This window comes from Suncus etruscus, chromosome 1 (assembly GCF_024139225.1).
Source record: "Suncus etruscus isolate mSunEtr1 chromosome 1, mSunEtr1.pri.cur, whole genome shotgun sequence".
NCBI lineage: Eukaryota > Metazoa > Chordata > Mammalia > Eulipotyphla > Soricidae > Suncus > Suncus etruscus.
The window spans coordinates 183,027,882-183,048,173 of NC_064848.1; the positions used below are offsets into that span (position 1 = coordinate 183,027,882).

Genomic DNA, 20,292 nt, shown 5'->3' on the forward strand with positions numbered 1-20,292 from the left:
GCCAAAATCTGTTACTAAAACCCAGATCTGATTGCTTGTTACTCAAAGTTCAAGACAGCCAAGAGTTGGTGTGAGAAACATAGTGACTTTATTTAGATGGCCACAACCTGAGAAGATGTGGTATTGTTAAAAAAAAAAAAATCCCTTGTAACTTCTAGACCTTGGGATTGGGGTTTATATAATGGGGAAAGGGTAAATGGGACAATGGGAGGGTAGGAGAGACAAAATCCTGTGGCTGTCAGTCTTGTGTCAGTGGTTTGGTGATGATGATCCACTTCTGGTAAAGGCTTTGAGGTAATTTCTGCTTCCAGGAGCCTTCCAGAATGTATAACCATATCCTGAGCTTCCTCTCCCCAAGGACCTGGCGATCTTTCTTCCATTCTTTTATGCCCATGACTGGCTCCTTGTTCAACCTTGTTAACACATTATATATGTAAGTACCCCTTTTATTATGAACTAGACCTGGTAAGGGCTGAGGGGAATGAAAAGTTGTAAGAAGTAATATATGACCAAGACAGAATCGCTGGTGCTTACTTCTAGATGCTCCAGTATTGAAAATGGCTACTTATTCTCAGGTGTATGTTTTAGAGGAGGAGCAAAAGGATTGTGTGTTCACACACACACACACACACACACACACACACACACACACAATCACTTGCAACACTGGGGATTTAATAATGGAATATGAAGATTGCACCTTTATCTTGAGCTGGAAAAGGTTGTGAAGGACAGGGTTGTTGGTTTGAGCTCTGCCCAACCGGAGTTGAACTTTGTCAGATTTTTCTTCTTACTAGCTGGCAATGGAACCCAGGATCTCACACATAAAAGGCAAGCTCCACTGTTCAAGTGGCATCCCAGGCCAACCTCGGCTAAACTTTGACAGCCAACCTGTGGGGTTTGTCCTGACTCAGTGAATAATTTTGACTTGGAGAATTTTGGATGGGGGCTGGGTCATCCTGAAGGAAAAGGTCACTTCCTGTTTATTAATCCGAGAAGGGGCAAATTCCAGCACAGAAAAGGAAGGGAGCCAAGATGGGAGTGGGGGACAGAGGTGGACTCCGGAAGGAGAGTAGGCAGCCACCACAGAAGCAGAGTGAGGTAGATCACTGGGAGGAAAACAGTGAGGGTCTGGAAGTTCAGTGAAGCTGAAAGGAGCTGACCGGAGTTTTTCTTTTTTTAATGAACAAACATTTCCAGCCTTCAGTGAAGTCTGGCCAAAGGGCTCAGCCTTGGGGAGAATTCAGAGAAAGCCTTGTACTCAGTTAAGGACAGATCCTGGGAAGGGCTGCATTATTCCTGCTCTCCAGTCCCCTGTGGAGAAGGAAGCAGGGGCCCTGAGGCAGTGCTGGGACTAAGTACTCAGCACTGAGCACTGCAAGAGCAGCTAGGTTCTGATACTCCTGCTAGTGCTGGAAGTGGCTACCATCTGTCTTGTTAGCCTTGGAGGAAAGCCTCACCTCCTACTGATGACTCTCATGGTGCCTAGGGATTCAGGCGGTGGGAAATCACAGTGCTCAGTGGAGTTCATCTCCACCAGGGTCTGTCTACCCTTACACCCTTATCTAAGACAGCCACTTTCTGCCTCTCCAGTCCCTGTGCACAGCAACTTCTGCTCTACCTCCCTATTCAGGGCCAGCCAGCACATTGTCCTCCAACAAGCCTTTTGGGACCCCATCATCTCTGGACCTCTCTCCCTTTTCCTAAGATCTGGGTCTGTTCTATGTGCGTGGCAATCCCTGAGTTGCAAGAACTTCCCCTCACCTCCAGATCTTCACTTTCCCACTTCCCAACACCTGATGCCCCTCACTTTGTTCACCTAGAGGGGCAACTGGTTGACAGTTATCTGTCCACTTGATACGGGGTTGGAGAGGTGGGATGCACAGAGACAGAGACAGCATACAAACGGGATCTGTTTATTGGTGCCGTGAGAAGCCTATATACAAAGAAGGCACAAGGAAGGGGAGGGGGCTCCCCATACAGTACCGTGGAAGGGGATGGGCAGAAAAGGGGTTTGCTGACAAGCAGAGGTCAGCAATGGTCTTCTGGAACCAGCCTCAACTTCTACAACAGGGCCTTGGGATCCAGTCCGTGGGAGAGGAAGCAGAGCCAAGTTGGCTCTGAAAGCTAATGACAGCCACAAAATATCCTTCCAGATTCCCAGCCCTTGGTCAGGGGGCGCAGAGGGTGTCTGGCTGGATGGGGCAGGAATAGGGTTCCCCTGCCCCGTTGCTACATTCAAGCGTCGCTCCCTCTGGGATCTTGTAGAGAAGTGGAGAGTTTTCTCTCCCGGCCTTTTGGGGCCAAAGATGCAGTGGTGGGCTAGAAGTGGTGTCTCCCCTCTTTGCCACATCTCTTCAGTCCAGGTTCAGTCTTCTCTGCAGAGGACCCTCTGTCCCCCTCACAGCGTGCCCAGCAGCAGGTCCCCTGGCTCCTTCCAGCTATAGCTGAGGAGAGGGGCTTTGCAGCACACTTTGGAAGGAAACCTTCCTGGGAACTTTCTAGTTCATCCTGCACACAGGTCTGAACCTATGAGGTCCTGCAGGGCCCCAACACTCTGGCATGGGTGTTGGTAGCTGCAGCTGAGAGCATTGGGGTGATGAGGGGAAGGCATGTTCCCTGTCAGTAGTTTTCAGCTCGAGGGCAGAGTCAATCCAGTGACTGTGGCTCGAGGGTCCAGTGTGAACAAGGGAGGGTTAATGCGTGCTCCGGTCCTTTCCTCCTGGCACTGGGGGTAGGTCCTTTGGTTGATTTGGGCACAGGCAGAGGCTGTGAAATGCGCCTCTGTACCATCTGCGTGCACAAGCACAGTCCATGAGCAGAGGGGTCCACATGTCCAGGGCACGGTGGACCCGGCATTGCAAGGTCTGGGGAGAAGCCTGTGGCCAGATAGCACCTGCATGTGCTTGAAGAGGCACGTCTCCAGCCAAAGGTGCACCGTCAGGGGCATCATTGATGATAAATAGAAGAAAGGGGCCTGGGATTAGGGGCAGGAGGGGACCAGGAAGGACATCAGTAGTAAGGGTCCCGACTCTGCCAGCTGGTCACCCAGTGCTTCTTGGTGGGCGGATTGGCCCCTGGAGGCGGGTAGCGCTCCTCCTCTCGGATCCGCACGGCGTGGTACTTGGGCATGATCTGGTAGTACAGAGTCCGCTTAAAGAAGTTGCACTGGAGGAAGTGGTAAGAGAAGGACAGTAGTCAGTGCTAGGGGGTGGCGAGTCTCTTCTTGTGGGGTGAGGTCCCTGCCCCAGAGGAGGGAGGAGGAAGGCAGAGAGGAGTGAGCAGGACAGGGACATGAAGACGGAAAGGCAGTGTGGAGGGGATGGCTCAATCCAACTGCAATATTAGGGGAATGTCTGTGTCACCACCAGAGGGTAACAGGAGAAGGAATGCTGGATCCCAGGAGATGGGCTCAGGAGAGGGCCCCTTCCCTGGGGTGGGGATGGGGAATTTGCCTTGGTGCCCAAAGAGATGGGTGTGGACTTTTTCCTGATTTCTAGCAAGCAAAGGAGATACTGGGAGGGGTTGATGACTTCTTCATGGGGTCTGTGTCTTTGAGGGGCTCAGCAGAAGGCTGTGAGGGTAGAGACCATGGCACTGCCAGGCTGTGGAGGGCAGGCAGACGGTGGCCTGCTATTGGCAGGGGTGCTGCTAGGGACAGAGGGAGGTGCAGAAGCGCCTTGTGAAAAAGGAGGAGACAGGACAGTCAGAGGCCCAGCAGCTGTGGGGCTCGAGGAAGAGGGCCCAAAGGCCTCGTTACCCGGGGGGCCGGGGTGGGGGGCTATCCCCTCAGTAGTCGTCTGTCAGCCTCTCTGTCTCTGACGGCTGGCTCTTCATCTCCGCCTTCTGCCTCTTGGCTTCATACAGGGCACGAGTGCGGGCTCGCTTGAAGAAGCCGCACTATGGAGGGGAGCAGTGGGGAGGGGCCATCAGGGGGAGCTGGTGGGGGGGTGCTAGGCCAGCACTGGCCGATACCTGGGCCCCAGTCACCGCTTGGTGGTATGCTCCTGAGTTCCCCTTTCTGGCTCACTGAGGCCGCCCCACCCCTTAACCCAGTGGGATCACCTGTGGGGAAGGTGAGCCTCGGACAGGGGGTGGACCTGGAAGCTAGAGAGTAGGGAGGGCATGCGGGAAAGGGGGGTGAGATGGACATGAGGAGTGGGGTGGACCACAGACCACAGGTCTGTAGGTAGGAGGGGTTGGAATGGGGGGGTTTGATGGGGGGCTTGGGGTTCTAACCTTCCATAGCAAAAGGATAATCAACCCAAGCACCAGCAGCCCGACGCTGACGGCCACAAGTATCAGCCAGAGCTCAATTTCGGGGGGCAGTTCCTCGGCCAGCTCAGAGTCAATGTCCACGGAGAACTGGAGTGGAATGGAGAGGGAGGGTCAGTGGGGCTCTCTGCCCGGACCTGCTATTCCGTTTGCTACCAGCAGAGGGCCCTCGACAACTGGGAAAGCCCGACTGCTCCAAGCTGAGGTGTTTTGTTTTTTTTCTCTCTTCCCATTTTAATCTGGAGTTTGGGTTCCCCACTCACACCTACAGAGTTGGGTACCAGCTCCACTGCTGAGAGCTTTGAGATCTTAATCAATTTTACTTCTCTGAATCTCCACTGCATGCTCTCTGAGATGAGATTTCTTTCTTTTTTTTTTAAGATTTACAGAAGTTTCCCGACAAGACATACAAAACGGTCACAAGCTTTTTGTTGAAAGGAGGATTTTACACTTGACAGCAAAATCACAATCTTATTAATAAAGGCTGTGGTGTTCGTTTAATGTTCCTGTTTTGGTTCCAACTTGATTGTCCATCTACAGTTGTCTAAATAAAGTTAGGCTTGGGCCCGGAGAGATAGCACAGTGGCGTTTGCCTTGCAAGCAGCAGATCCAGGACCAAAGGTGGTTGGTTCAAATCCTGGTGTCCCACATGGTCCCCCGTGCTTGCCAGGAGCTATTTCTGAGCAGCCAGCCAGGAGTAACCCCTGAGCAACGCCGGGTGTGGCCCCAAAACCAAAAAATAAATAAAAATAAAAATAAAGTTAGGCTTGGCTAGAGAGCATATGCCAAAGAACTGGTTAGTTGCTTTTAGCCAATGTAATTAGATCAAGATCACCATAATAAAGAGGAAAGGAACCCATAAAATTTAAAACTACCTTCCCCCCTCAAAACAAAATTCCCACACTCCTGCAGCTAACCCTGGCAGCTACCTTCATTTACAGTACTTAAACCATGATGGAAGAAATTAATAAAAGCAGCAAAGAGCGAGACTGGATTTTTTTTTGTTTGTTTGTTTGTTTTTGGGTCACACCCAGCAGTGCTCAGGGGCTACTCCTGGCTCTACGCTCAAAAATCGCTTCTGGGGGGCCGGAGAGATAGCATGGAGGTAAGGCGTTTGCCTTTCATGCAGAAGGTCATCAGTTCGAATCCCGGCGTCCCATATGGTCCCCCGTGCCTGCCAGGAGCAATTTCTGAGCATGAAGCCAGGAGTAACCCCTGAGCACTGCCGGGTGTGACCCCAAAAAAAAAAAAAAGAATTAAAAAAAAAATCGCTTCTGGCCATTTCGGAGGACCATATGGGATGCCTGGATTTGAACCACCATCCTTCTGCGTGCAATGCAAACACCCTACCTCCATGCTATCTCTCTGGCCCCAAGACTAAATTTTTTTTTTTTTTTTTTGGTTTTTGGGCCACACCCAGTGGTGCTCAGGGGTGACTCCTGGCTGTCTGCTCAGAAATAGCTCCTGGCAGGCACCGGGGGGGGGGGGGGGGGGGGACGGGACGGGGGACGGGACGGGACGGGACCATGTGGGACACCAGGATTTGAACCAACCACCTTTGGTCCTGGATCAGCTGCTTGCAAGGCAAACGCCACTGTGCTATCTCTCCGGGCCCAAGACTGGATTTTTACTGCCTACTTCCTAGTTAGCGGAGTAGTCAAGCATGGCCATGTACAAGATGATATTAATTATGTCATTTTGGGAGGAGAGTTACTTTACCTCTCTGTTGTTAATCTCTAAAATGGAAATTATAGAGGCCAGAGCAATAGCACAGTGGCAGGGCATTGCCTTGCAAACAGCTGACTTGAACAAACCTAGGTTTGATCCCCATCATTCCATATGGTCACCGGAGCCTGCCATGGAGCAATTCTTTGTGTGTGTGTGTGTGTGTGTGTGTGTGTGTGTGTGTGTGTATGTGTGTGTGTCTGTGTGGTCACGCCCAGTGGCACTCAGGGGTTACTCCTGGTTCTGTGCTCAAAAATCACTCCTGGCAGGCACGGGGTGGGTGGTGGGGGAATCATATGGGATGCTGGGATTCGAACCACCCTCTGTCCTGAATCAGCTGCGTGCAACGCAAATGCCCTACCTCTGTGCTATCTCTCTGGTCCCAGGAGTGATTTCTGCACACAGAGCCAGGAGTAAACCTGTGAGTGCCGCCAGAGGTGGCCCAGACACCAAAAATAAATAAATAAATAAATAAATAAATAAATAAATAAACAATAAAATAAAATAAATAAACAAAATGGGATATAATTAAAAAAACACCTGGGTTGGAGAAATAGTACAGTGGGTAAACATTTGCATTGCACATGCTCAACCCAGATTTGATGTCTGGCACTCCATATGGTCTCCCCAACTGCTGCCAAGAGTGATCTCTGAGTAAAGAACTAGGAGAAAGCCCTAAATGTTGTCAGGTATGACCCGAAATACAGAAAATAAACAAAGAGAGAAGCCAAAAAATCTACCTGATGGGTCAGACTGAGCTCAAAGGGCTTTGAGCAAGCTTTGTACTTAAGGAGCTCGGGTTCAACACTGACCCTCAAACACAGAGCCAGGAGAAGCTCCTCTCCCCAACCAGCACACTGGCTGTGGCCAAAAACCAAAACAAACTAAACCAAAATCAAATAAAACCTACCTCATAGATTTCTGAAGAGGATTTAGTATGTTTCATTAAATTTTGTTGTTGTTTTTTTATTTGGAGGTTACCTCTGGCAGTGCTCAGGGGTTATTCCTGGCTTTGCACTAAAGGATCACCTCTGGTGGGCTCAAGGAACCATATAGGGTGCAGGGATTGAACTCGGGTCAGCCACATACAAGGCAAGGACCCTACCCATAGTACTATCTCTTTAGCCTCCAGATTTAGTGTGTTTCATCTGAGTAAATTGCTCTGAGCAATATATGGTAGAGTAAGCATTTCCTATTTACAAAAACAAAGAATATTCTACCATAGTTCTTTCCCTATAATGGAAATATGTATATATATATATATTTTTTTTTTTTACAGGCTATGTTGAGTATTATATCTTACACATCAAGGAAAACTTTTGATCATATATGATTATTCCTTAAAAATTGGGGGGCCACTCCTGGCTATGCTTAGGGTAACTCCTGGTTCTATACTCAAGAATTATTCCTGGTGGTGCTCAGGGAACCATTTAGGATGCAGGGGATCAAACCTAGTTCATTCGTGTGCGAGGCAAGCGCCCTACCCTCTATACTATCCAGCCCGTCCAGTAATTTTAATCCCTAGAAATAAATGTTTAACATCTTGGTGGATCTCTTTCCATATCTTTGTATGCACATATCTTTGATTTTGAAGCCGCCCCTCTGTGGTGCTGCAAAGGGGCTATCCCCAATTCAGTGTTTAGGGGTTGGTCCTAGTGCTGCTTGGAGAACCATGTGGTGCTGAGGCTCAAATTCTGGGGTCAAACCTGGACTTCCCACATGCATGGCATGTTCTCCAGCCCATTGAGCTTCCTCCTGGTTTCTATACTATTTGTTGTTGTTGTTGTTGTTGTTGTTGTTTTGGGCCACACTCAGCAGCACTCAGGGGTTATTCTTGACTCTTTGCTCAAAAATCTCTCCTGGCAGGCTCATGGGCCATATGGGATGCTGAGAATTGAACCCCAGTCTGTCCTGGGTCTGCCATGTGCAAGGCAAACGCCCTACTGCTGTGCTGTCACTCCAGCCCCTGGTCTCTACACCTTTAATGGGCATGTTATATGTCTCTCTTTCTCTTACAGGAGTGAGTCTTATGTGTACTGCAGATACTCTTCCCTAGGCCTGCTTTCTTTCTCACTCCTTACTGTCATTTTTTTATATTATTTTTTTGGGGGGGTCACACCTGGAGGTGCTCAGGTTACTTCTGGCTCTGCACTCAGAAGTCACTCCTGGCAGGTTCGGAGGATCATATGGGATGCCAGGATTCGAACTGGGGTCCATCCTGTGTTGGCCACACACAAGGCAAATGCCTTACCACTGTGCTATCGCTCCGATCCCCTTACGGTCATCTTTTACTGTCAGTTCATAAAATCAACCTAATGTCTTCTGAGGCTTGCACATTCATCGCAGGAAATGTATCACAATATATTGAAACCCACAGAAAGACATTTAAAATGATTCCAGCTTTATGTCACATTATAAACAATACTTTTAAGTGGCCCCATATATTTCTCTTCACATACTTATTCAATAAGCTCCTTGAGGTGCGGGATTTAAGGAAATGGGCATTTAAAAATTTAATACATATTGGCAAATCATCTCCAAAAATAATCTACCAATTTATACTTTAATCGATAGCATTTTCTCCTACCTCATCAGAACCAGACAGCATTATTCTTTTTAATATTTTCTAATCTGACAAGAAAAATATCTCAATATGATTTTTATTTCTTTACACTTGAGGCAAGTACTTCAATTTCTCCCTAGAGACACTGCTTGTTATGTGTCCCTTTATCTTTTTGGGGAACCAGGATGGTTTGGGAACACACCAGTAGAGCTCAGGGGCTTCTGTGCTTAGGAGAACATATGTATTGGGAGGGGGTAAATGAGGGTCTGCATGCAAGGAACACGCCTTCATTCCTATATTATCTCTCTGACCTCTTCCTTTTTTTTAATCATAAATATATCAAGATATGTCAGATTTACTATAAACTTTTTTGTCTTGTTTTGTTTGTTTCTGAGCCACACCTAGTGATGCTTAGGACTTACTCAAGAACTACTCCTGGCCTTGCACTCAGGAATTATTCCTGGCTGGCTCAGGGAACCATATAGGGTGCCAGGGATCAAACCTGGGTCATTTGCATGCAAGGTAAATGCCTTACTCACTCACTGTACTATGTCTCAGGCCCCAAGTGTGTTGCTTCTTTAAAACTTTACAGCAGGTGGGGCCAGAATGATAGCACAACGGGTAGGGCTTTTTGACTTGTATGCGACCAACCTGGGTTTGATCTCTGGCATCCCATATGATCCCTCAAACCCTCCAGGAGTAATTTCTGAGAGCAGAGCCAGGAGTAAATCTTGAGTACTTCTGGGTATAGCCCCAAAAGCAAAATAAACAAAATTTATAGCAGAGGCTAGAGAGATAACACAGTGGGTAGGAATCTGCCTTGCAAGCAGCCTACCTGGGTTTAATCCCAGCATCTCTCCAGGTGTGGCCCCAAAACAACTATAAACAAAACAAAACAAGCAAATAGACAAACCTATACACTCTTGGGCTAGAGAGATAGTATAGTGGGTAAGACCTTTGCCTTACATGCAGATGACTTGGCTTGAATTCTCAGCATTCCATATAAGCCCCCAAGCACTGTCAAGAGTAATTCTTGAGCACAGAGTCAAGAATAACCCCCTGCACTGCCAGGTGTGGCCCCAAACAAAAAACAAACCCCCAAACCAAATACTCTCCACACTTTTAATTTCTTTACCATGTAGATTTAACATCTCTTCTAAATGAACTAATGCAGCCAAGAAGAGAATGTAGGTAGCAAGGAGTATGCTTGGTGCATGTAAGTTCTGGGTTCAATCCCCAGAACCATGTACCCAGAGAACACAGGCAGGAGGAGCCCAGTGGCCCCCATATAACTTTTTAGTGATAGTAAAACTTCATATAGTCTAATTTGTTCAAATTTTCCTGTGACTTCTGAGTTAACTGATCTATTTTTGTCTGGGGACCCCACCTGTTGAGGGATAACTCCTGGCTCTGTGCTCAGAGGTTCACTCTCAGCAGGGCTTGGGGGATCATATGGGGTCCCAGGGATAGAAACCTGGGCTTTTAAGGTAAGAGCCCTATCTGCTATATGATCTGTTTGTTCCAAGTTCTTAGTTTAATAACATAATTTCCTATTTCTATAGCTATTACTATACTTTTCTAGATTTTCCTTTTGGCATAACAGTGTTTTTTTATTTAAATATTTTGTGTAACTTTGGGCAGCAGCCATAGTTCAGTGGGTAGTGTACTTGCCTTGTATGCAGCCAAATCAGGTTTGATCCCTGGCATCCCATATTGTCCCCCAGGCCCTGCCAGAAGTGATTCCTGGCTGCAAAGTCAGAAGTAACTCCTGAAAACTGCCAGATGTGGCCCCAAAACAAAACAAAACAAAAATTCCATGTAAATTCAATGTGTTTTTGTTTATGGAATGAGGTAGAGCTTGTCTTTATTTTCCAAAGTGTGTTTGCACAATACTATTTAATAATCTACTTCCCTCAACTCATTAAAAACGCCATCTGCTCAACAGTGAATTTGTATTCAGTTCTTTCAGACCAATTTTTGAAAATAGAAGAGATCTAGCCTACCTTCCATTTGTCTCTTACAAGATCACTTGGAATTCTTCACTGATAGCCCTTTTCACACAAATACCAGCCCGTTGGTCATACCGGTTTTTCTACACGTAACTCATTGAGTTTTTTTGTTTGGTTTGGGGGCCACGCCCAGCAGTGCTCAAGGTTTACTCCTGGCTCTGTACTCAGGGATCATTCCTGGTGAGTTTCAGGGGACCATATGGTGTGCTGGGGATAAAAACCAGGTCAGCAGTATCCAAGGCAAGGGCCCTACCTGCTGTACTTTCACTAAATATTGGAACTTGGTTTCAATTTTCTATAGTAGTGGAACATCTAGAGAATGGGGCACAGACAAGCTCATATGGCCAGAACAGGGGGTGGAAGTGCCTTTTAACTCTTTAGTACCAGAATCCCATTCCATAGACAGCTCTCTCTGGGGGGTCAGCCTCAGGGGGTCAGCACTGAAATTGTGAACAGCTCCAAGGATGCCCCACCCACACCGCCTGGCCCAGTGCTCGCTCACTCACTTGCACTGTCTTGTTTTCCATGGTGATGGTGGGGATGTTAGTGCGAAGAAACAGTGTGGCCTTGCTGGTTACTGTGACTCTGTCAAAGCCTTTGTAATCCTAGAGGGGGAACATAGATCCAAAACAGCAGGTGAGTCCCCTCTGGCAGCTCTGCTGACCCCAAGCATGCCCGTTCCCACAGTCCCCTTCAATAGCCCACGCACAGGCTAGTGGGTCCTTGTATGTCCAGGTCTTTGCTAGAAGCAGTGACAGATGGCAGCAGCTTCTATACTATACATGGAAACTTGTCACACCCAATCATGAATGTGGGGCCACTCTGTGCTACTATAGTCTGGGCAAAATAAACTTTTTGGCCCTCCAAGATTTGCTATCTTGGACAAAGCCAGTTTCTTTTTTGGTTTGTTTGGGGGGGTGCATACCTAGCAGTGTTCAAGGGTTACTCCTGGCTCTGCACTCAGAAATCACTCCTGGCAGGCTTGGGAGATCAAATGGGATGCTGGGGATCAAACCCAGGTCAGTTGTATACAAGGCAAACGCCCTACCTATTGTGCTATCATTCTGGACTCAAGAAGGCCAGTTTCATCTAACTAGGAGGAGAAACTGGCATGTGCTGAGAAGATGGCAAGTGGTCATATGACTTTTGAGAATGTTTCATGGGTTCTCAGAAGAGGAGAGGCCATTTTCAGCTAAAAAAAAAGCCTAAGGGAGTTGCAAAAGCTGACCAGTTATGCTCCCATAAAGATGATGCAGGGGGGAGGGAGTGGGGCATAGAGGATGAACAGCTATGAATGTGCAATACTAGGGTGGACCCATGAATGGTCCTTTGAGATTGGAGATAAAGCTCATGGCATGTCCCCACCCACTGACAAGTGGGAGTGGAAGGCCCTCACCATGGTGACAGGTGAAAGAGGATATCACCAAGAATCCACACACATACACATCTCTCCCTGCCCCTCTCTGCACAGCTCGACCACCCTGGGTACTGACCTCGATGAAGGTGCTGTTCCACACGCGTGCCTTCACCGTCACATAGGTGGCCATTGAGGTATCAGGAATGGGGCACTCGAGCCACACACAGCGGGCGCTGTCACTGTTGCATGTCTGAGAGGGTGGGGACACAGCACAAAGACTGGCCAGGTCAGCCCATGCGTCAGGGGTTATCCCTTACCCTCCACTCCACCCTGGATTTTCTCTACCTACAGCTTATCTGAAGGGACCTGGCCCCTCCCTTCACTCTGCATCTACATCCTGAGCCCAAACTTACACATGTTACAGATTGTCTTTGTGCAGAGCACACACAAATGCCAGCCAGGGACCTGGGGAACAGGAAGTCTGATTTCTGCTTAAGGACCAGGTCCCCGCTCTGTCCCTCACATGCTCCTTTCAACTGGGACATCTCCACTACTGGAGCCTCCATGTTCCCCTCCAGCCCCCAGATCTCTCCATCTGCACCCCACAGCATGCTCTCAGCTAACTGCGGCTTGCTGGTGCCTATGTTCACAGCTCCCCATACCATGGACAGTAGGGTGTCCATGGGGAACAGGAACCACCTCACCTCTTCCATGGGGTCCCTGTTCCCTGTACCCCCACATGTCTAAAGGGTGGGCACCACCATCCAGAGCTGCCCTGATCACTCACCAGACTGGTTGCAGACTTGGCTTTTTTCACTGCAGCCAGAGTGATAGGCAGGAGGCCCTGGTCTTTCCCTGAGTCCAGTTGCCGCCGCCTTCGCTGTGGAGACTGTGGCCTGTCCCCAGGGGCCTAAAGCAGAGAAGGGGAGGCTTTGCTGAGAAAAGGGAATGGGGCAGAGGTTGGGAGAGAAAAAAGGGGTGGGAATGAAGGGTCCAGTGGGATCGGGGATAGAGGCATGGAAAATGAGCTTTCTGCCATGCCACAGCAAAGGAGAAGGAAAGGGAAGATCCTGAGGTTCTTACAGGAAACGAGAGGTTGAGGGGGTTGACGAGGTCCCCAGGGGGGTGGCAAGACCAGGTCTCATTGCCCCGGATGGTGATCTCTGTGGGGTACAGCAGCCACTTGCCATTGATGACTTCATAGGGCCACTCCAGCCCTAGGGCTAAGGTTCCCAGGGTGGCCAGCCCTTCTCCCATTGGGCCTACCTGTGGACACAAGGGGTGACATGGCTTCAGACAATATCTCACTATTACTCCTCACATCCTTAGACCTGGGAAGAAGACAGCTCCCCCCCACCCCCCAAGAAACTCCAATCTCGGGCACCGGAACTCCTTACCCGGAACTCATACTTGAGAGGGCTTCCCACATCCTCCACTGTTTTCATGCCAGATTCGCCCATCACCGTCCCCCCAAAGTAGCTTTGCAGCCGGTACCTCTCCCTAGTAGTAAGGAAGATGCTGCAATCAGGGTGGTGGGAGGGACCCTGAGCAAAGGGGTGAACATCACAAAGGGTTAAGCACTGCGGCAAATTCTTCACTCTAAGACCCAGTTTCTTCTTTGCTAAAGAGACGCTCACAGCAGTGACTCTATTCTATGAGAAGACAGTGAGATGGAGGGTCTGCAAAATCCTTAGCATGATAGATGGAGGGGCCCCCCTTAGCCCAGTGTGGCTGATCCCTCCATTGGTCCTGTTTGGCAGCAGCCATCCTAAGAATACTACAGCAGCTTCCCTGTGGCTTTAAAGGGAAGTCTCAGAGGCCTGACAACACTGTCCAGAGGGGGCTCAAGAACTTCAGGACCCCTAGGAGGCAGGGGGCTGCAGTGGGCTGGGGAGGGGAGGCACCCACATGGTGAGAGAGGTCTGGAGTGTGTAGTCCACTAGCAGTTTCAGGGTGCGGGGCTGCAGGTCATCTTGGTGACTGGACCTGTTGGGGAGAAGGCAGAGCAGGGGAGCAGAGGCCTCTCAAGGGCTGTGGGTGCCCCTCCCCATGGGTACCCCCTCGAGGCATCACTCACGTGGAGAGCTGCAGCTGCACCTCCAGGTCCCGGGTCTGCAGCGTCAAGCCACTGACTTCAAAGGTGATGGACAGCTCCAACTATGAGGGAAGGGGGTGGCAGGGGAGGGGGTGTGTCAGAGGCAGATGGGGGTATTTGGTGCTTGGCAGGAAGAGAGGGATGGATCTCTCTGTAGGACCCTGCTACCTACTTTACTTCCTTTCCCTCTTGCCTTGTCAGTGACTGACTTTGAGCATGTTCCTGACACCTTCCAAGTCTGTGCTTCTTTCTCCCCCAGAGGCTATGAAAATTCTCTCCCAGGAAGGAAGCACAGAGCTATACTCGGGCCTGGCACATATTAGGTGCTCAGCAAATTGCTTTTCCTCTCTCCTGCAAGCTCTAGCTTTGTGCACAACTCTAAAGTAGCCCATAGATGTAGGTTTAGGGGCCTCTCTCTTTTCCTTTGTCATTCTCCCCCTTATCTGCTCTGGATCAACATTAGGAAAAGTGGGGATGGGGAGAGCAGGCAGGGAGAAGTGAGGACCTCCTGAGAGAAGCTGGAGATCCAGAAAGGCCTGTAGATCTGGTCTGGGGCTCACCCTCTGGTTCCGTTTGAAGGGATTCCCCAGTTCACAAACCAAGGTCTCGTTGGCCCGGCAGGTCCCAGACTGAGGAAAGAAGACCAAACGATAAATCAGATCTTGGTGATTGGAGCAGGGCTTGTCCTACCCTTCCCTGGGTCACTGCGTCAGTCATCCTTCTAGAGGCTGAGAACTGGGTTCTCCAAGCAGCTGGCACACTACAGACACAAAAGGCCAGTCCAGAGGCAGACAGGACACCCAGCAGCAGCCCTGATGGGTTTGGAGCCAGCACTCACGGGGCGCACTGAAGACAGCAGCAGGGCGGAAGGCAACTCCAGAGTGAGCAATGCCTCGTGAGCATCTTCCCCAGCCCGCGCAGGACTTGGGGCATTGGTCACGTTGATGCTCAGGAGCAATTTCCGAATGTCTCCACTGTACTGGAGCCTGAAGGCAAGGGAATCAGGATCTGAGCCAAAACTTTGTCCCTGTCCTACCCTATCCCAGTAGTCCCCGTCCCCCAACGCCGACCCTATAGTCATTCTCATTAGGGCACAAGTGCTCCTTTTCTGGCCAGTGGAGGCCAGGCTTACACAACCCTCTATTTTATTTATTTATTTGTTTGTTTGTTTGTTTGTTTTGGTTTTTGGGTCATACCCGGCAGAACTTAGGAGTTACTCAAGGCTCTCTGCTCAGAAATCGTTCCTGCCAGGCACAGGGGACCATATGGGATGCTGGGATTTGAACCACCTTCTATCCTGGGTCCGCTGCTTGCAAGGCAAACATCCTACCTCTGTGCTATCTCTTTGGCCCACACATCCCTCTTGACCAATCAAATCACTCCTCTCAGACGCACCTCCCTGAGTCCCACTCCACTGAGACATATTGACCAATAGGACGGCATGTCCTATTGGTGTAGCCACGAAGTCCCGCCTTGTTCCTAGCCAATCAGGCTCCGGTCAGAGCTTACCTGCTTAGGGGCTGTCCCTGTTCGGACATGAAGGCCGCCTGCATCTGCAAGTTGCTCTCACACTTGTTGTCAGGCCCACACTCCTTCTGGAACTGGATCTGGGGTGGGGTGGAGTGGATGAACATGTGGGATCCACTGCTCCCAGCATGTTCTGACCCTCCAACCCTCCAGTATCCCCCCTTCCTGGCCCTGTCTGCACGTACCTCGGTTTGGTTCTCCAGGCCCTGTGCCTGGTTGAGGACCGGGTAGGCATCCAGGGACCGCAGCCCCAGTCGGGGGCGCTCAGGCATTCGCAAAGGTAAAGAGTAGTTCATGGAGATGACGATGGGGCGGAGCTTGTCACGAATGTTGTCCTGGGAAGGAGGGTGAGACAGTCCCATTCTGCACTACCCTTCCTTTTAAGTACAAAAGTCACACGATCCAATCTGGGATCCCCATGGAGAGGCTGGGATGCCCTCTATCCAGAAAACACCCCAAACCACTAGACAGAACCCACCCACCCCCAGCTCAATCATTTTTTTCTATCACAAGGAAGAGAGACAGCTTCTACGGAGATTACTCTGGGTGGGGTCTCTAGGCTGGGGCCCCCAGATTGAGATTTCCCCTTGTACTCTTTTTCCCCAGTGGGGTGGACCTTGCCCCTTCACTCATGGGCCCTTTTTCTCAAAGATGAGCTAATTTCACTAGCACATTCACTTTTTTGGAGGGAAAGAGTCCTTCAGTCCCACCCACTCCACATGCTTGGGTGCACTGTACCCTTTAAGGACCTATTGCCTTCCAGGGGATCTTCCTCCATTTTCATCTCTGACCTAGGGGGACTCTAGTTCCCTGCTCCTGGCCTGCTAATTCCACTTCCTCACTCACCATCAGCAGCAGCTCTAGCCTCTGGCAGCGTGTCTCGGGCATAGAGAAGTAGCCGTGGAGGACAGCTGATTGGCTGCCCGCAAAGCGAAGCCGGGGTGGCCGGCGGTCCCGATCAGCCTCCAACGTGTAGGCCAGGGCTGAGGAGGATGCACAGGTCAGCAAGGATCCAGGTGAGATGCCCCACCGTGCCCTGTCCCCCGCACTCACTGATATTTCGCCTGTAGTTGGGGTTCCCAGCACTCTGGTTGTAAGCAAAGCACAGCTCCACCTGTATGCTATAGGGGGGAAGGGGAGCACAGGAGAGCTTGGTCAGAATCAGCTCCAGTTTCAGCCCTGGCTCACCTGTTGTATTGGGCAAGAAAAAACCGGGGCCCTTGGAGTAGGGGAGAAGAGGACAAGGTGTCCAGTGATGGTCTAGATTCTAGACTCTAGAATGACCTGGTTTCTTCCCTCCCAATTCCCATTAGGACTGTTAAAAAAAAAAAGAGGGTAAAATGGCAGCAGTGGACAAACTGAGGTCCTAAAATCAGAAGGAGTTGCCTGAAGTCATCAATGGCTGGTCTCACAGCCTCCTGCAGGCTACCAGTCAAGTTCTACCACCTGTTCCCACGCTTGGTCTCCCTTTGCTTTGGTCCAGGCTACCCAGTCACAAGTACCTGGGCCCTCACCATCATTATCACCATCAGAGCCATTTGGAGCATCCAGCAACACTGCTCAGGGCTTATTTTTATGCATTCTCTTATTAGAGCCACCCTGTGAACTGCTTGTTGTTATTATTATGGTTTTAGGTTTTGAGCCACACTGGTGGTGCTCATTGCTTACTTCTGGCTCTGAGTTCAGGGATCACTCCTGGCATGGCTAGGGGACTTTCTGGAGTGGTAGATCAGTGGCCAGCAAGGTAAGTGCCCTATATACTATACTATAGCTCTGGTCCCTGAATTGGTTATTATTCATTTGTTTTGGGTTGTTTTTTATTAGGGGGGGGTCCACATTCCAGTGATGCTTTGGGATTATTCCTGGCTCTACACTCAGGAATTATTCCTGATAGGCTCAGAGGACTATATGGTATACTGAAAATCAAATCTGGGTTGCCCATGTGCAAAGCAAACACCCTATCTTCTATCTGCTGTACTATTGCTCTAGCCTTTTAAATAGATAGTCTTACCATTCTGTTTTTACAGAGGAGGGATATTAGATTCAGAGATTCAGTTGGTCTGTGGCAGCTCTTCTCCAGGTCTATCCAACATGTTTCCCTCTTTCCTTCCCTGGAGCTCATCCCCTAGAGTCCATCCATCCCTACCACAGTAGTAGCAAGACTAGGGTTTGAATCCAGAGATCTCATTCCTAACCTCTGTGCCATATTGAATCCCCAATATCCCTGTGATCTCCTGCAAGTTGTTTTACTCTTTAAAGAGGTTGGGTAGGGGCTGGAGAGAGAGCATGGAGGTAAGGCATTTGCCTTCATGCAGAAGGACGGTGGTTCAAATCCTGGCATCCCATATAGTTCCCCGAGTATGACAGGAGAGATTTCTGAGCGTAGAGCCAGGAGTAACCGCTGAGCACTGCCGGGTGTGACCCCCCAAAACAAACAAAATAAATAAAGAGGTTGGGTAAAGAGGGACCCTGTTTGCCTTTGAAGTAGAGTATGGGGGTTGGGGAGAGGACAGAGAGACCAGGGCTTGACGAAAGGGAAGGCCAGGGCCTGCCTTGCCCTTAGATGAGGTGCTGAGGGTCTCACCAGCTAGTGTCTGTGCAGAGTGAAGGGTCCAACACAGATGGCCTGGCCACCAAGGTCCTATGCAGGATGTTGATGACAGGCCGTGCCCTGAAGAGAAAACACGAACATCAGTGCTGCCCATCTGCCCCAGGCAGGGCTGGGCCACAGTCTACACACCGCAGCTAGACACATAATGCCCCCAGGGCTGGAGGCAGGAAGGTCTCTATGCATGGCGGCCCTGGCTCACCGCAACAGCACGATTTGGTCTGACAGGCTTCCCACTAGCAGGTCAGGATAGAAGTTGTCGTCCACATCCATCCGCCCACTCAGGGAATAGCCAAAGGTGGCCAAGCCAGGTAATCCCAGCTGCTCCGCCTGAATGATCTGAGGGAAGGGGAAAGCGGTGAGGGTCAGGTGAGTACCAGATGAGAGGTGAGAGGTGGGCCTCGGGGTAGAGGGTGGAGTGGTGAGGAAACGAGGGGCACCCTCCTCATTCTCCAACGCTCCATACCTGCTGGGGCTGTTTAAGAAGCCCCCTGGAACTGCTGTGGTAGATGTACACTTTGCCCAAGCCCTCGAAAGGTGCTCCAACAGCAATGTCTGCGGAAGAGAGGCAGAGGGGTCACTCCATGGACTATGGACCCCATAGCATCCTTACCCCCCCCCCAACCAAGCCACAGAGCCCAGCTTGGCACTGACCTTACTCTGTCAGGCAAGCTCTGAGCATGAGGGACCAAGTATGGGGGTTATTGCAAAGTTTGGGGTCACCAGCACCTGACTGCTTCTGGTTGGTGTAGGAAAGTGGGTTACTGGAGGAGAATGACTCATGGCAGGTTAGGGACACTAAAGTCATGAGTGCTAGTGAGTTCTGTGCTTTCCTTCACCTGGTGAAGGAGTAACCTTCAGGTACCTGCCTTTTTCAGTAACCTGACATGCTGGCAATGCTCAGAGGAGCATAGGGGATCACCAATGCTGTACTCCCACTTTATAGATGAAGAGACAGTCCCAGAAAACTCTCAGCTAGTAGGAAATTGGAAAGGGACAGCTGAGGGCCTGACTCCAGCAGGAAGGCTGGATATCAATGACAGAACTAGAGGACACTTGTTAAAATGAGGAGACTTTAAAAAGAATGGCATTATTTCATTTCTACAAATAAACTCTACATTAAAGCGAAGAAAAACAAAACAAAAACACATCTACAGTGCTTCTGAGCTCCTAATTTACCGCCGGAAAGCAGGCTGGTCAGAGACCTCTGGGGCCAAAGAGGATGCCCAGCCCAGACTGATGCCCTTGTATTGGCTAATGGAAATTACTGGCACCTATTTTGGCTCTCTGAAGTCTCCCCTCACTTCCTCTTGGCTCTCAGCTAGAGTATAGAGGTTGTCAGAAACTTCTAGGCAGCCAGAGGCTCTGATCCAGTCCAACTTCTTGATCTGTCTCTCTTCTACCAAGCCTGTCAGGTCCCTAAGTCCCACACAAGGTGACACCCCTCTCTCCAGAGGTGACATCCCTCTCCCTACTGGTCCCAGATCCTAATACCCCATACCTAAAAGACTCATATGTGTGTGTGTTTACATATATATATATATGTATATATAAATATACATATATATATATTTGTTGTTCTTGGTTTTGTTTTGGGGCCACACCCAGCAATGCTCAGAGGTTACTTCAGACTCTATCCTCAGGAACTACTCCTGGTGGTTCTTAGGGGACCAAATGGGATGCTGGGCATCAAAATAGATAGACTGCATGCGAGATAAACATGCTACCCACTATACTATTGCTCCAGCCACCATTTATATATAATTTTTAATAGGGGCCAATGTCTGGTGGTGTTCAGGAGAATTCCTGAAAGAACTCCTGGAAGAACTTGGTTTGATGTAGCCATCAGTGCTTGGGGGGGGCCCAAGACTATACCCAATAGCTCTTCAGGGTCCAGGCTGTGCCACAGATTGAACTCAAGACCTTGTACATGATAGGTGTGTCTTCTACTACTTAATCTAAATCTGTGGCCCCGATATATTATATTATTGGGTTGTTGTTTTTTTTACAGTGCAAGGAATTGACCTCCATGCCTCATGACTGAGCCTCGTGCCCAGCTCCATTACTGATCTTAATTCTTCCACCTCACTTAGCACTACTCCCATTGCACCTTCTGGAATAATCTTTAAAGGT

General features: G+C 49.7%; 1 protein-coding gene across 1 annotated transcript in view; it reads right to left on the minus strand.

Moving 5' to 3' along the window:
- Window positions 1-1,900: 1,900 nt before the first annotated feature.
- The window catches only part of ITGA3 (integrin subunit alpha 3), a 32,440-nt gene continuing 14,048 nt past the window's right edge, over window positions 1,901-20,292 (minus strand). The window contains exons 9-26 of the mRNA XM_049779039.1: window positions 18,626-18,714; window positions 18,362-18,498; window positions 18,136-18,222; window positions 16,605-16,672; window positions 16,398-16,534; window positions 15,737-15,886; window positions 15,534-15,631; window positions 14,863-15,010; window positions 14,585-14,653; window positions 14,007-14,086; window positions 13,838-13,915; window positions 13,327-13,429; window positions 13,013-13,195; window positions 12,717-12,839; window positions 12,066-12,179; window positions 11,079-11,177; window positions 4,240-4,365; window positions 1,901-3,168 (exon numbers count right to left, since the gene is read on the minus strand). Of these exons, the coding sequence (XP_049634996.1) occupies window positions 3,013-3,168; window positions 4,240-4,365; window positions 11,079-11,177; window positions 12,066-12,179; window positions 12,717-12,839; window positions 13,013-13,195; window positions 13,327-13,429; window positions 13,838-13,915; window positions 14,007-14,086; window positions 14,585-14,653; window positions 14,863-15,010; window positions 15,534-15,631; window positions 15,737-15,886; window positions 16,398-16,534; window positions 16,605-16,672; window positions 18,136-18,222; window positions 18,362-18,498; window positions 18,626-18,714 (2,045 nt within the window). The 3' untranslated portion in view covers window positions 1,901-3,012. The remainder of the gene's footprint in view (window positions 3,169-4,239; window positions 4,366-11,078; window positions 11,178-12,065; window positions 12,180-12,716; window positions 12,840-13,012; window positions 13,196-13,326; window positions 13,430-13,837; window positions 13,916-14,006; window positions 14,087-14,584; window positions 14,654-14,862; window positions 15,011-15,533; window positions 15,632-15,736; window positions 15,887-16,397; window positions 16,535-16,604; window positions 16,673-18,135; window positions 18,223-18,361; window positions 18,499-18,625; window positions 18,715-20,292) is intronic.